This window comes from Acipenser ruthenus, chromosome 35 (genome assembly GCF_902713425.1).
Source record: "Acipenser ruthenus chromosome 35, fAciRut3.2 maternal haplotype, whole genome shotgun sequence".
Lineage (NCBI taxonomy): Eukaryota > Metazoa > Chordata > Actinopteri > Acipenseriformes > Acipenseridae > Acipenser > Acipenser ruthenus.
Genome location: NC_081223.1, coordinates 4,825,288 through 4,839,153, shown reverse-complemented (window position 1 = coordinate 4,839,153; position 13,866 = coordinate 4,825,288). Strand labels below are relative to the sequence as shown.

The following is a 13,866-nucleotide window of genomic DNA, read 5'->3' as shown; positions in this document are numbered from 1 at the left end:
GGGGCTCGAACCCACGACCCTGAGATTAAGAGTCTCATGCTCTACTGACTGAGCTAGCCGGGCTGACTTTTCGAGGTTTCTTTCACTGTAACCAACTGAGCTATTAATTTGTCATCTTATTTGAGAAGATAGTGAATGACAGAACCAAAGATTCCAAATATAATCCACTGAACTGTAGTTTTCTTATCATAATGAAAACAGATTACACATGACCACAGTTCTGTATCAAAATTAAGTCGTAAGTATATGGTTTCCATTGTAGCTATTTACACACACTGCTCTGTTGTCTCCCAGGGTGTTATCTAACAAAACGACATATGCTGTGCTGCCATAATTGATTACATAGACTTTCCTGCCCCGTGTTGCTTTCTTCTTAGATGTGATCTCAGGTTCTGATGAGTTCTGCTCCCTCGATCACGTTCTGCAGCATCTCGCCTTGCTCATCACTCCCGTATGCTTTGGCTGCTTAACAGGATGGTCTCTGTGGCGCAATCGGTTAGCGCGTTCGGCTGTTAACCGAAAGTTTGGTGGTTCAAGCCCATCCAGGGACGGTGCTTTATGCATTTCTTAATCACATTAGAAAATGGCACTCTGATACGCTGTTATTTCATCCAATTACTGAAGAATAAATGTGCTCTGTGTTTTTAGTTCAAAATAATACAAAACCAATATCGTCTTGTTGTTTGCCGAAACCCGGGATCGAACCAGGGACCTTTAGATCTTCAGTCTAACGCTCTCCCAGCTGAGCAATTTCGGATTGTCAAGCCTCCTTTTTCGAGATAACATTCTTTTTTAGAATAGTTGTAATATAATTACGTACATTTCTAAACAATCCGTTAGTAACATAATATCAAAGCGCTATAATTTATTTCAGCTCTTATGAGACAAGTATCTTTGCGCATTATATCATCCTTGATTACGATATGTAATATTAATTAATTGCTTCAGTTAATATTTAAAAAAAACTACTTTGCTAACAGAAGAAAAACAAGCTAGCAGAGGATGGTTTCGATCCATCGACCTCTGGGTTATGGGCCCAGCACGCTACCGCTGCGCCACTCTGCTACAGTTGTCTCATGACTGAATTACCAAGCAGCAGAAAAAAAAAAAAAACTGAACATCGTTTTAACCAGACACACGGCAGTGGCCGGGCCGAACCATGGAAACGTTGCAAATCAGAGATGATCCGTTTTCTTTTCTCCCAAATACGGTATGCAAAGTATGCAACTTTTCTGCCCACTTTGATCACAGGCAGTTTTATCCCCCAGTTTCGGCTGCCAATTCCAATATTCTGTCTCTCTAAAGCATCTTAAATCGTGGAAAGCGCTCTTTGTTTAAAATTACACTGAAGACTTATTTTGTTCGACCAGCCTTACAATTAGATATTTTGTTGTTTTTAAGTAGATTTTGTGAAGCGCATATCGGGCGCTATAGAAAATATATATGATTAATAGATAGATTGATTAATTGAATGTTAGCCTGCGTTCGATCTGGCAGGTTTAATTCTTCAAAAGACAACGCCGAAGGGTCTGATAAATGACACTGTAATTATCTGAGATGATGCATGTAGACAATAATGTAAAAATTATTATTATTTATTTATTTCTTAGCTGACGCCCTTATCCAGGGGGGACTTACAATTGTTACAAGATATCACATTATTTTTACATACAATTACCCATTTATAGAGTTGGGTTTCTACTGGAGCAATCTAGGTAAAGTACCTTGCTCAAGGGTACAGCAGCAGTGTCCCCACCGGGATTTGAACCAACGATCCTCCGGTCAAGAGTCCAGAGCCCTAACCTCTACTCCACAAATGGTTGTTTTCGAATTTGTATTATTTAATTTCATTTTTCTTTTTAAATGTAGAGCTGTTTTATAGTTGTTAATGTATTATTATTAGGTTTGTGGTATTAATATTATTTATAATGTTCATTATTAACGTCGGTATTGTCGGTATTAAACACAGACAGATATGAGGTTCAGTCCAAACAGAGCGCCGAACTCAGCGAGGTCCAGCAGGGGACAGTAACTTCACACGGGGGCCATTTCATCAACCATCACCTCACAAACACAAACAAGCAAATCATTATTATTCTCCATTTTTAAAAGTCGCTCAGCGCTCTCCTGTAGCAGAGCGTTAAGTCATTTAAATTCAGCTCCGTGTGCTTTCTGAGCGGCTCACTTACTTAACGCGCCTGAATGCATCGCATTGAACACAGCGCTGAAGAGCCAACATGGCGAACTCTGACATCCAGTTTCATAACCGCCCAGACAGGGAGGCCAGCCAATCAGGCTCACGTGCTGGGGATAGAGTGTTTCTACAGCAAATCAGGCTCACATGCTGGGGATAGAGTGTTTCTACAGCCAATAATACGCGATGGTTCCAACCAGACCCGCCTTCTGCTAGTGACGCTTCCATTTCAGTACAGGAAATAGAGAGGTTTGTTTTGTTCATGTGTGGAGAGGTGGTTGCAGTCAGTGATGATTTTACAACACGCTGTCTCCTGCTGTTTAAAGTATTTAGGCTGGGATGAAATGTTTTCTAATAATTAGTGATTTTTGTGTTTGTTTATTACCTGCACGGAGTTCCGTGAAAAGGAAAGCATCCCTTTTCTGTGTTGAATTTCTCACACAGAGCGGAGCGCGTCAGTCGCAGCTACAGACAAGTCGAGCTTTTCAATGAGATGAATTACTGAGAAACTAACGCGTTGAAGCTCCAGCAGAGCTCTGCGCGATTCTGAAAGACCAAAGTAAAGTTACTCCTTGCAAAGCATGTTGTTTGTGTTCTTTCTTTATCACACCAGAAGAAGTGATGAATATATTTGAATGGGAAGGCTACAGTAAAAAATAAATATTACTAAATACAAACCGCAGGCGGTGTTTCTGATTGAAAAGAGGATTCCGCTAGACCAGTGTGAAACTCAAACCAGTGAAGATGGACGCGTCAGTGTGTCCGTGTCGCTCAAGACGAGCTCGCCTCTACCATCGAGCACGCAGTGAAAGCGGCTCTACACACCGTCTTGTGTGCGATTACTAAAGCTGTCGGCAGCAAATTCACTGAATTCAGAGTGGAAATGGAACAAAAAGGAGAAAGAGAATGAAAGTCTGAAGCTGAGATTGGAAATATCAGAGAACGAGCTGAAAGCTGTGCGAGCGTGTATAAACGCTGCAGATGCAGACATTAAACAGCCTTTAATATTTCAAGGTAAGATTGATTTTATTGTGTGGTATTGCTTGGTCAATCCAGCACCTTAAACTACCTTCTGTTGGAAAGATCTTGGTTAGAATTTCTCTTCGGACACGTTTTAAAGTGTTTGATTATTATAAGCGTTGTTAATAACACAGTTCTGTCCTAATATTGGTTATAAGGAGTCTAATCAAGACATTGTATTATTTTATATGTTTAAATAGGTAGTCTAGAAATTAATAAAGTACTAGATTGGTAAATCTTAGCCAGTCTAATTTAAGAGCCTTCAATGGTATCCTTCTGGTAAAGTGATGTCTTGTATAGAGTCCCACTGAGACAGTCACAGACCATATTGCAGAGGGTTAGAATAATGATTTGTGATTTAATATCAACATACAGGCAGCAGCACATCGGGTTTCAGTGTTTGATTGAACTGTTTGACTGCGAATCTATTGTTAGATAAATGGTTTCATTGTATTCCGCTCCAGTGCTGTTGAGTTTGTCTTTGGTACAGTCGCGGCTCATTCGCTGCTCGTTCTTGTGCTTTAGTCCTGTTTCCTTCTTGTTCCACACACACACATTTACACGATCTTTCCAGACCTCACTGTGTGAATAAAGGGGGCGGCAGCAGCACCCTGCCTGCACCAATCCGCTGTAAGATTTTGGACCCGAGTGGTTCCACAAATTCAATTAAGGGTTGAAGTTGGAGGAAGTAAATACAACACAGTAAGGTGTCAACTGAATTGTATCATTTTATTGAGTCTCTAGATTGAGTCTCTAAATAAAGTACTTTGTTCAGCTGATGGTAAGCAGAATTAGGAAACGGTCGCTCATATTGCTTATAAACATTTACTAATCCAGGTTATTATTTAAGAGCAGAGATGAGTTTGCACAGGATACATACAATAGGGAGAGCCACACCATTACAAATGTATTTTAATACTACAAGGGATGTTATTGGATTTATATCTACAGGTCACCTGACATTGCACAAGTAAGCTTCCAGTGTTGTTGCTAATGATTATTACACAGGTGGAGTTTGTACAAAAAACATATTGCTGCACTTGAAAAAGTTTGAGTTGTGTAAATCACGTGTTTAAATGAAACTGCTTTGAGAATAAGCAGGTTATCCTGCTGCAGTCGCTTGTCTGCTCATCTTGCATCCTGCGTTGACCATTTCCTTCAAAACCGTTCTCACAATACAGTATCAGGTAACAAAAAGACATTCCTCAGACACTTTGCTAAGACTGCAAGTCTCCTGGCTTGGTTTCTAAGCATGTTTGCAGTAGAGAAATGGATGTTTGCATTAGAACAATGCAAAGGCAGAACTGTGGTCATGATGGTGATTGACAGGGAGGTAGAAGTGGATGCAATGCTCCAGTGTGAGGCTACAGGAGGTGAGAAAGCCCAGCAGCACTGAGGCTTGTTTTGTACAGGACGTAGAATAAAAAGATGTTCATATGAAAATGCCTTTTCCTTCACTTTGTTCATATTAACACAAACACAGCGTTAACCGATAATTGCAATGTAGAATAACAGGAATGGTATCAATGCCATCATGTACCTAAACCACCAAACTATTATACCGGCTCAACCCTATACGAAATAACTGAGGAACAGTAACTTTAAATCCCTGATCAAATCAACTAACAAACCTAGCTAGTAAGTAAGAGATCTAATTGTATACAATTTTGTTTCCCACAGATCCCAAAGAGACCCACGCTATCCCTGAATCTGAAGCACAGGAGGTGCCAAAGATAGAAGCAGATTACACACAAGAGGAGTCCTTTGAGCAGGAGTGGTGTGCAAGTCTAATGCAGGTTACAGAGCTGGCATGTGTTAAAGATGAAGAGGTCCCTCAACAGGAATGTGTTCCTATTAAAGAGGAATTCATAGAGCAGGAATGTGTCCCCATCGCAGAGGAACTTCCTCATGAAAATCATGTCTGTACACTTGAGGAGAACAACAAGCTAGGATCCAACCTGTGTGATGACTCTCCATCTGAATGTGAACTGGGATTTAGAGGTAATCCTACAAAACAAGCAGCATTGAGCTGCCTATTCATCCTGCAGAACCTGGTACTGAACACCAGCAGTGTGCTTGAGTTTCATATTTTAACCAAGGGGAGCTGCCCAATCACTATGTCAACAAGGACATCACTGTGCTTGCTTCTGAGGTACCTGCTAGATGTGCAGCCGCTGCCACGCCTCTTTAGAATGCTGTGAGATCAGCGGTGTCCAATCACGCTCCTGGAGGCCTTTCCACTCCACATTGAACAGGTTCAGTTATATAAAGTGATACTCCTGTGTCTGGATGGACACCCCTGTGTTAGATCTTTGCCTTTCCTCATTCCTGGTAGGCTGTTTGCAGTTCTGCTCCCACAGCTTTACAGAGCTGCAGGGATCACATGTCCCATCACTGGGTGATGCCAAATCCAGTCGGGTTGCTCAGCGTCACCAGAAGAAACATTTCAGTAGAGAATTTCTGTGGAGAATGTATGCAGCAGGATCACCAACATGAGTCTTATTTTATTTCTTACACTTTATGCAAATACAATATTATTTTTTTTTAACGCTCATCTCATGGCAGCTATCCCGAGGACTGTAATGTTTGCTCGCAACGCCACATTTCACTTTTGTGTGTCTCACAGTAAGCATTGCTGTGTTATTATTGTCACAGTACAGTAAATATGTGTGTGGAGGTGTTCTGTACAGCAGACCAGCTCAACAGATAATTTCTATATTAATTATTAATTATCAAAAAACAAATTAAATATTAGATACATTGCAGTACTATCAAAATGCAGGTACTAAATAGGATTTTTCATGATGCTCTGTTGGCTCGATTTAAAATATTCCATTTTAAACATTAAAAAAAGCATGTTTTTTCATTTTCCACTTGGCTGACATGTTGACATCATTTTTGCTGTGACTGAAACTTGCGGGACACTAACTGGTGAATGAATCCACCTCATCTCAAGCAACCAATCACTGAACTGCTCATTCACTTGTGTTCAGAACAGTGCATGTGGAAGAATGCTGTACAATAACCTTTGTCTCTCTTCTCTTTCTTTCTTTAGCTTCTAAAGTAGATGAAGGAGAACACGACTCCACTCTATCACCCCAGTGCAAAAACGCTTCTAGAGGCAAACCACAGTGTAAGAAACACAGAGAAACAACACCCCAAGAAGAAAATGTGAAGACATTGAGAACTCACTCAGTTACAATTCCTTCTTTACAAGACAGACACCCACTTACTGTGGAGAGTACAGAGACGGCACATTCTGTATGTTTTAACAATTCTGAAACCCAGGGCAACTTGAAGACCTTACCTCATACTATTAAAGGTGGGAAGAGTTCCTGTCAATTAGATGTTCCTAAAACTCACAACGGAAATCCCACAGGAGGGACTCCGTGTTCCTGGGCTGATTGTGGGAAGAGTTTCAATCATATATCACTGCTTAAAAGGCACCAGCGCATTCACACAGGAGAGAAACGTTATCACTGTGCTGTTTGTGGGAAGAGATTCAGTCAGTTAGGAAACCGCACAAGACACCATAACATTCACACATATGTGTAATCCTATCCCTGCACTTAGTGTGAAGAAGTTAAGTCAGTTGCAGGCTCTTACAGGACTTGAGAACATTCTCAGAAATGCAGACACTTGGGGACACCTAAACAACAGGAGTGCATTCGACTAAATACAGAAATATTAACTGAAAACAAAAGAATAAACTTGCTTGATAAATAGGGTCACCCCTAATCACAATCTGTTCAGATCAAAAACTCACCAAAATCTGTGTTCATCATGTTGTTGAGCATTCTGATTGTGTTACATCACATTAGTAATATATTAAATAGATTGTTATTATGAGTGCAAGTTTCTCTTTTTTTTCCTCCTGCATTGCTCAGCCTCTTGCAGTGTGTTGTGTGGAATCTTCCCTGATACCATGGTGAATCTGCGGTACCTCAAGACGCAGCACAGTATACCACAGTTATCATGCGGGCAGCTTGAAGTGTAAAATCAATACTGTTTCCAGCAGGGTGTGCCAGAGACCTTTTAGCACTTTAATGGGCTGCATACCATTGCTTCTTAACAAGGTGATTTCTGCTCCTGATGTGTTGAATACTCCCCTCTCTCTCTGGGGGACTCTATTAAACAAACAGGCACAAGGTATTTAGAAATCACAGCTTTATTACATCAGCTTAGATTCTCTCGTGTACCAGTTCTCTGTGCATGGAAACAACATTTTCATGAGCCATCTGTGAAAACAGCACAAGAACTTTACACATGGCTAATTTATATGGCAACCCCTACCTTTCCCCTTCATTTACATGACGTCTGATGAAAGCCAGGTTTTCTCAAGTAAAGTAAACTGAGCGAATGGGAACCCGAAAAAGCATTTTGCGCAAGATATTTTTATTAAGCAATTCCAGTGGTTTGCAGAAGTATTCACCCCCCTACAAAGTTTTCACATTTTGTTGGCACCTGAGCGTACTCCACGACGCTTTCAAATTAGACTTTACATGTAGAATCTACACAAACTACTCCACATTGATAAAGTTAAAGGTCACAAAATTAGTGAAATAGTTTTAGCCTGTATGTACTCAAAGTGGTTTAACTTGTAGATAATTACATTCAGGCATATAAAGACTTTCAAGCTGCAACTCACATAGTGAACCAACAAAGCAACCATGAAGACCAAGGAGCTTTTGATACAAGTCAGGGATAAAGTGGTAGAGAGGCACAGAGAAGGGTACAAGAACATTTCAAAGGCTCTGATTATCCCTCTCAGCACAGTGAAGGCCATCATTAAGAAGTGGAAGATGCATCATACCACCCAGACACTACCCAGATCAGGTCGCCCTCCCAAACTGAGCAGCTGGACAAGCAGGAAACTGGTTCGGGATGTCACTGAAGCCACCAATGACCTTGAGAAATCTGCAAAGTTCTGTGTCTAAGGTGGGAGTCAGCATTCACACATCAACAATAAGCCAGTCCCTACACAAAGCTGGCCTGTATGGATGGGTGGCAAGAAAGAAGCCATTACTCAAAAAGCAATTGAACTACTGGTGACACATTTGTTTTTTATATTTCCATATTTCAGCACATGCATCAGTGATGTGATATCCATCAAAGTTCCTTTGAAATGCACAATCAGGTGTTCAGTGGGAGCAGTGGTCACGCTTCATTTGAAGTGCTGCTTGTTTAGTCTAGTAACTGTTAGCAACGAGCTCATTAAAACTATCAAACATTGTTCATTGTGTTCTTAATGGTTGGTTAATTAAAAAGTAACCTATTTATGTACTAATAATGTCATATTATTGGAATTGGGAGAGGTTTGTTTAAAGGAATTATTGAAGCTAGTACTGTAGTAATGTTTAGCAATGAGATCAAGTTTAGTTTTATTACCGTATACTCACTAGGAATTGACACATGCGCTTATACTTGAGTATGTGCTGTTTTCTGTGCAGGTGCAGTTACTCCTTTGGTTTCATATAGAAGCTTATGCACCTGCATTTGAGTGTAATGCAAGGTGTGGAGGCTCACATGTTCATATATTGCACTACAAGTTAAACACCATATTTATTCTTTCTCTTTGAATTCCAAATGTTGTAAGACGGATAAGGGTGTCTGCTAAGAAATAAATAAATAATAATCTTTTTAGCTTGTAATAATATAATAATAATATCATTATTTTTATATAGCACCTTTCATAGTGGACCACCATCTCACAGTACTTTACAGAGGTAGGCTGTGAACTGTGCATTATATGCAGAGTCACTTACAATAGGGCATTGATTTAATAATATAAGAAAAGTTATGAACAAAATCAGGGAATTTAATGCGTCAATACTTTTCTAGTAGCTGACTGATCCCTGGCTTTCATCTAGTTGGCTTTTAAAGACATCCTAATGACTCTGCAGCAGCACCATTCTAGTGACCCATTTCAAACACTCCCAACTCTGTGAGAAGTGTCTCCTCTAATCCTTCTTTGTTCCAGGCTAAATAGATTCAGTTCTCTTGTCTGTTGATTGTCTGTTAACTCCACTGCAAGGGATGTTGCCCAGTCGGAGGAGCACGTCAACCCGAGCCCTTTTTGACTCTGGGTGTAATAATAAATGTGTCAATTAGCAGACGCTGTTATCCAAAGCAACTACACAGACTAGGGAATGAACTATACACCAACAATTTCTGCTGCAGAGTCACTTCCAATAGGACCTCGGTTTTACATCTCATCCGAAGGACGGAGAACAAGGAGGTTAAGTAACTTACTGTGAGAAGATGTGTCTCCTAACCTCTGTCCTAAGTCTGTCTCCACTCAGTTTATAACTGTGTACTCTAGTCCTGGTCTCTCTGCTGTGCTTAAAAGAGTGACTACAGTTAACTCCAACTTTTTAAAAGCTTTTTAGTCTCCTCTAGTCTTTTTTTGTTCCAGACTGAATTGATTTAGTTCCCTCAACTGTTCTCTCAACATATTTAGGATTGGTTGAGTGTACAAGGAAAACAACTGACTCTGGAGAGGAGTTACCAATCAATGCCAGCACACTGGAGATCCAGAATTCAGAACACAGAACCAGGGAGGACATTCGGCCCATCAGTGCAGCAGCTGATTGATCTCAAACCTGTTAAGTCGGGTCTTAAAGGATCCCAGCCCTAACAACATGACTTGGTAACCCATTCCATCCCCTCACCACACTCTGTGAGAAGGTGTCTCCTACCCTCCGTCCTATAGCTATCCACACTTAATTTCCAACAGTGCCCTCTGACCCTGGTGTCAGTGCTATGCTTGAGGTATTAGTTTGGGTTAACTTTGTCAACACCTTTCAAGTTTTTAAAGACTTCAGTCAAGTCCGCCTAATTGTTCTGTGTTCAAGCTAAACAAATTCAGTACCCTCTTCACAGCTCGTTCCTTTAAGCCCCGGGATTAGTCTTCACCTTTATGATTGCATCCCTGTTGCTGGTAGAAATGAGTCTATCACAACACCAAGGTCTTTCTCTCACACCCACTGTGTATTTCAATCCTACTTTTTTCCTTCTAAAAAGAGACTTGGTAATACATTTGTGAAATGTTTCAATAAGACACATGCACTCCACACTGTACAGCAGCTGATTGATTTGCTAATGAAAGAAGCAGCTCAACCACAACACCTGGTATAATGAACATGTTTGTGAGCCAGGTGTTTGCAGTACTGTGCTGTAGATATGAAATTCCAGAGAAGGCTTCATTTTGCATGACTGATAACTAATCATTCTATTGCCTTTAATACTGTATATGGGGCCACCTGTCTGCACCTGCTGATCCCAGCACTGATCCTGCTCTGTGTTAAGAGAACAATGAAGATCACTGACACTGTGTCAATAGATTTGGATCATAGGGTATAGAGGAAATAGTTTTCAAGTGAAGTATGGAAATTTGGAAGAGGAGGGCATCACACAGTATCACAGTGTAGAGAAAGAAAGGGTCCTTGATGAGGGTTTAGTGGTGAAGGAGTGCATTTGCCTGGGAGAGGGTATAAAACAGAGCAGGGTGGAGGGACCAGAGCAGCTGAAGAGTGGAAAAGCAGCATCAGCACCTTGTCAAGATGAAAGCCTGGACTACAAGAGCCATTCTCCTCTCGGTCCTGACAGCATGTCTTCTGTCAGGGGCTGGTAAGACTGCCTTTCTCCTGAGTAACATGGGGAGGGAGGGAGGGATTGCATTGATTGCCTTCAACCTAAAATAAATGGGGGAAGAGATGGCATTGACTGACTTTCATCAGAATAACAGAAGGGTAGGGAGATAGCAGACAGTCTTCCATGGGATAACATAGTGGAGAAGGCAGGCTTTTCCTCAATGCTGCATCATTGAATAATCAACTTACCATAAGAATATCCTTCTTTGTTCTTAATTTGTACATTGCCATTTAAAAGAATGATTCCACCCCCTCCATTTCCTATGTGTGCAGATGCAAGGAGCCTCCTTGAGGACTCTGAAGAGCTGGGAGATGATGGTTACCAGGCCAGCAAGAGAGAACTGGGTAAGATCCATTCTTCCAGAACTCAATCCTATATTCTCAACACAGAGGTTTGTCTACTTGTCTTGGGGATTGATTTGATGAGCCTGTACTCCACTAGAATAAGACACAGCATTTAAAGAACTTGAAAACTCCCATGTGTTGCATCAACCACCTCCCACCATGGGGACCCCTTATTAAGAGGCTGCTTCAGACCAGAAGGATTCCCTGGTATTGTAAAATGCAGCTGTGGCTTATCCACGTGAATAGCCAAATCAACTCGTCGTTTCTTATCATTTATAAGAACTTATTAGAAATGAAACAGTCATAAACAGTAAATATTTAAATATATTGGGGGGGGGGAAAAACAAATCAAGGTTTGCATTTGAAATTTCCCTTCGAGTCGATCTTGCCTCCTGCTCATCTCTTCTATAAACCATTGCAGGGTGTGAATAAAATACACTGAGATTTTAAAATGTTCATTCAGTTTGATTTACCTTTTTCACAAAATATACATATCCTTGAAACATATAGACCTGCTCTTTCATTTATTGTGCTAATATTCAAACCACTTTTTATACAGCAGATTTAATATAATAATTTATTTAAGAGATATTAAAAATGCAAACTGTTTACTGCAAGTTGATTTATTACAATTCTTTGCCTTATATAATATGTGGCACTTTAAAGTGGTTTATTTATATAATATTAATTCAACTATTCTACACTGTTGCAGTTATTAACAAAAGTGCAGAATTTTATGACCATAATTACATGTTTTCAATACAGATACAAAAATCTTAATACAATTTTAAAAAATCCCAGTTTTCCTAATCGGTCTGTTTGCATTCTCCATTCCATGCTGTCATTCCTTTCATAGCACTGGATACAACACAGGACTGCTCTCATTAAAAATGTAACCACAGCCTGTGTTTACAGATCTCAGCAACACTTTGGAAGACTCAGAGGAGCAGGAAGGAGCACTGGAGAACAAGAGAGCACTGGGTAAGGAAAGAAAGAAAGAAAGAAAGAAAGAAAGAAAGAAAGAAAGAAAGAAAGTTTCTTATTTGCAGGATTTAAGTTAAGCAATGACAAAAAAGCACAGTCCTGGACAGACCACACATTTGTTTAGAAACTTAACCTGACTAATCATCGCTTATCATGCATAACATCAAGGGCTACTGTATATCCAGAAATCTCCTGGTTAAACCTCACAGCTCTGCATTGCAATGTAATGGGGAACTCTCTGCCTCCCTGTGTTGAGTGTCCTATGAAGCTGTTCACTGCAGTCGAGGGAATCCTTCATTGCTTCATGAAGCTCTCTTCTCCCTGTTCCAGAGGCAGAGGATTCAGGTGACAGTGATGCTGAACTGGACAGTGATGGACTCAAAGGAGAGCGGGAGTTGGGTGAGTCCTTTGAAAAGCACGTCTGGGTAGTGTGTGGGTACAACGTTAAACCTTGTGAATTACAGATGATAGACTTAAGGCCAAACCCCAGTGAATCTGAGCATATTTAGCTGCTGTTTCTCTACTGGCACTAACACAAAGTGCCCAGATCTGTTTCCTAATGTACGTCTAACTGTATAAACCTATTTCTGTTTTACCTGATAGGAGACAATATGATGGAGAAAAGAGCTGACAGTGAGTACAGAAAGCCTGTAGCTTCTTCGGTTGAGTGTCTGTCTGTCTGTCTGTCTGTCTGTCTGTCTGTCTGTCTGTCTGTCTGTCTGTCTGTCTGTCTGTCTGTCACACTGATGCGGAAGAGGAAAACACAAAGCTTGAGGGATATACACTTTGAAAATATTTCACCTGTTTGCATTTAACATGTGCATTTAAATGTGTTGATGCAGCACCTTTAATAAGACGTATTGTATTAATTGATCACCTTAAATGTCAGTAAGAAGGATCGCCCAACTGAGATATAATAACTTGACTAAAAGGTTGTCCTGTTCCCTTACCTTTTTATCAATCAATATTTATTTTATATAGCACCTTTCATAGTTCACCACAGTTGTTTTGTGCATAAGTCTGTGTGATTCTTTTCATATGTAATGCAGACTGAAATATCTTTCTGTTAGTAAGTGCCATCACCATCTAGTGCATAGCAGTGAATTGAAAGCAGAAGGAAGCGTGATCCAGTCACTGGCTCTTCTATAAAGACACTTTGACTGATCCAGCCTACATTATGTACATATATCTAAGACAGGCAACTAGAACTGAAGAGCAGCTCCTGAACTCAGGTGAAAACATTGTAACACACACTCTAACAAAATGAAATCTGAAGCTCCTTACTGTTCAGCAATCTTCTTTAATGTACATTGAAATCCTAATCCAAATTTGGAGAGTTCCTCAACATGGTCTGTGTTTAAATAGAAGGGATGCAACCTACTGTTTGTTTAATGATCTTCACGTGCTTTCTGTCTCCTGAAGTGGATTCTGAAGTGGTCCTGACACAGTCCATGGTAGTGAAGAAGGATGCCCTGTCCAAAAGATACTACAGAAGTAAGTGTGTGTCTCTCTGGAGCTGGCTCCTGGTTTGGGTGAACTGCATGGATTGTAGACTGAAGGTCAATTGATTGAAGACATTGAGAAACACTTCAGTATTACAACATATTCTACCATGGAGTGGTTTCATAGTTTTGGACAGACTGGAGGAAACACTTTGAAATGTGCCCCTTG

General features: G+C 40.4%; 1 protein-coding gene and 1 non-coding gene across 2 annotated transcripts; one reads left to right on the top strand and one right to left on the bottom strand.

The window, feature by feature from the left end:
* Positions 1-993: 993 nt before the first annotated feature.
* trnam-cau (transfer RNA methionine (anticodon CAU)) lies at positions 994-1,065 on the bottom strand. Its single transcript has one exon. It is a non-coding gene; the product is annotated as a tRNA-Met (tRNA).
* Positions 1,066-3,019: 1,954 nt separating this feature from the next.
* LOC131705327 (zinc finger protein 626-like) lies at positions 3,020-7,063 on the top strand. Its single transcript, XM_059007758.1, has 3 exons — positions 3,020-3,208; positions 4,895-5,215; positions 6,270-7,063. Exons 2-3 carry the CDS (start codon positions 5,005-5,007, stop codon positions 6,767-6,769), a joined length of 711 nt encoding a protein of 236 aa, XP_058863741.1. The 5' UTR covers positions 3,020-3,208; positions 4,895-5,004; the 3' UTR covers positions 6,770-7,063.
* Positions 7,064-13,866: the final 6,803 nt, after the last annotated feature.

What these genes read in the sequence shown, in the direction of transcription:
- LOC131705327 (XM_059007758.1), top strand. Translation starts at nt 5,005, where the DNA reads ATGCAGGTTACAGAGCTGGCATGTGTTAAAGATGAAGAGGTCCCTCAA. An exon ending in ATGTGAACTGGGATTTAGAG is followed by an intron (nt 5,216 to 6,269) that starts GTAATCCTACAA and finishes TTCTTTCTTTAG; the next exon opens with CTTCTAAAGTAGATGAAGGA.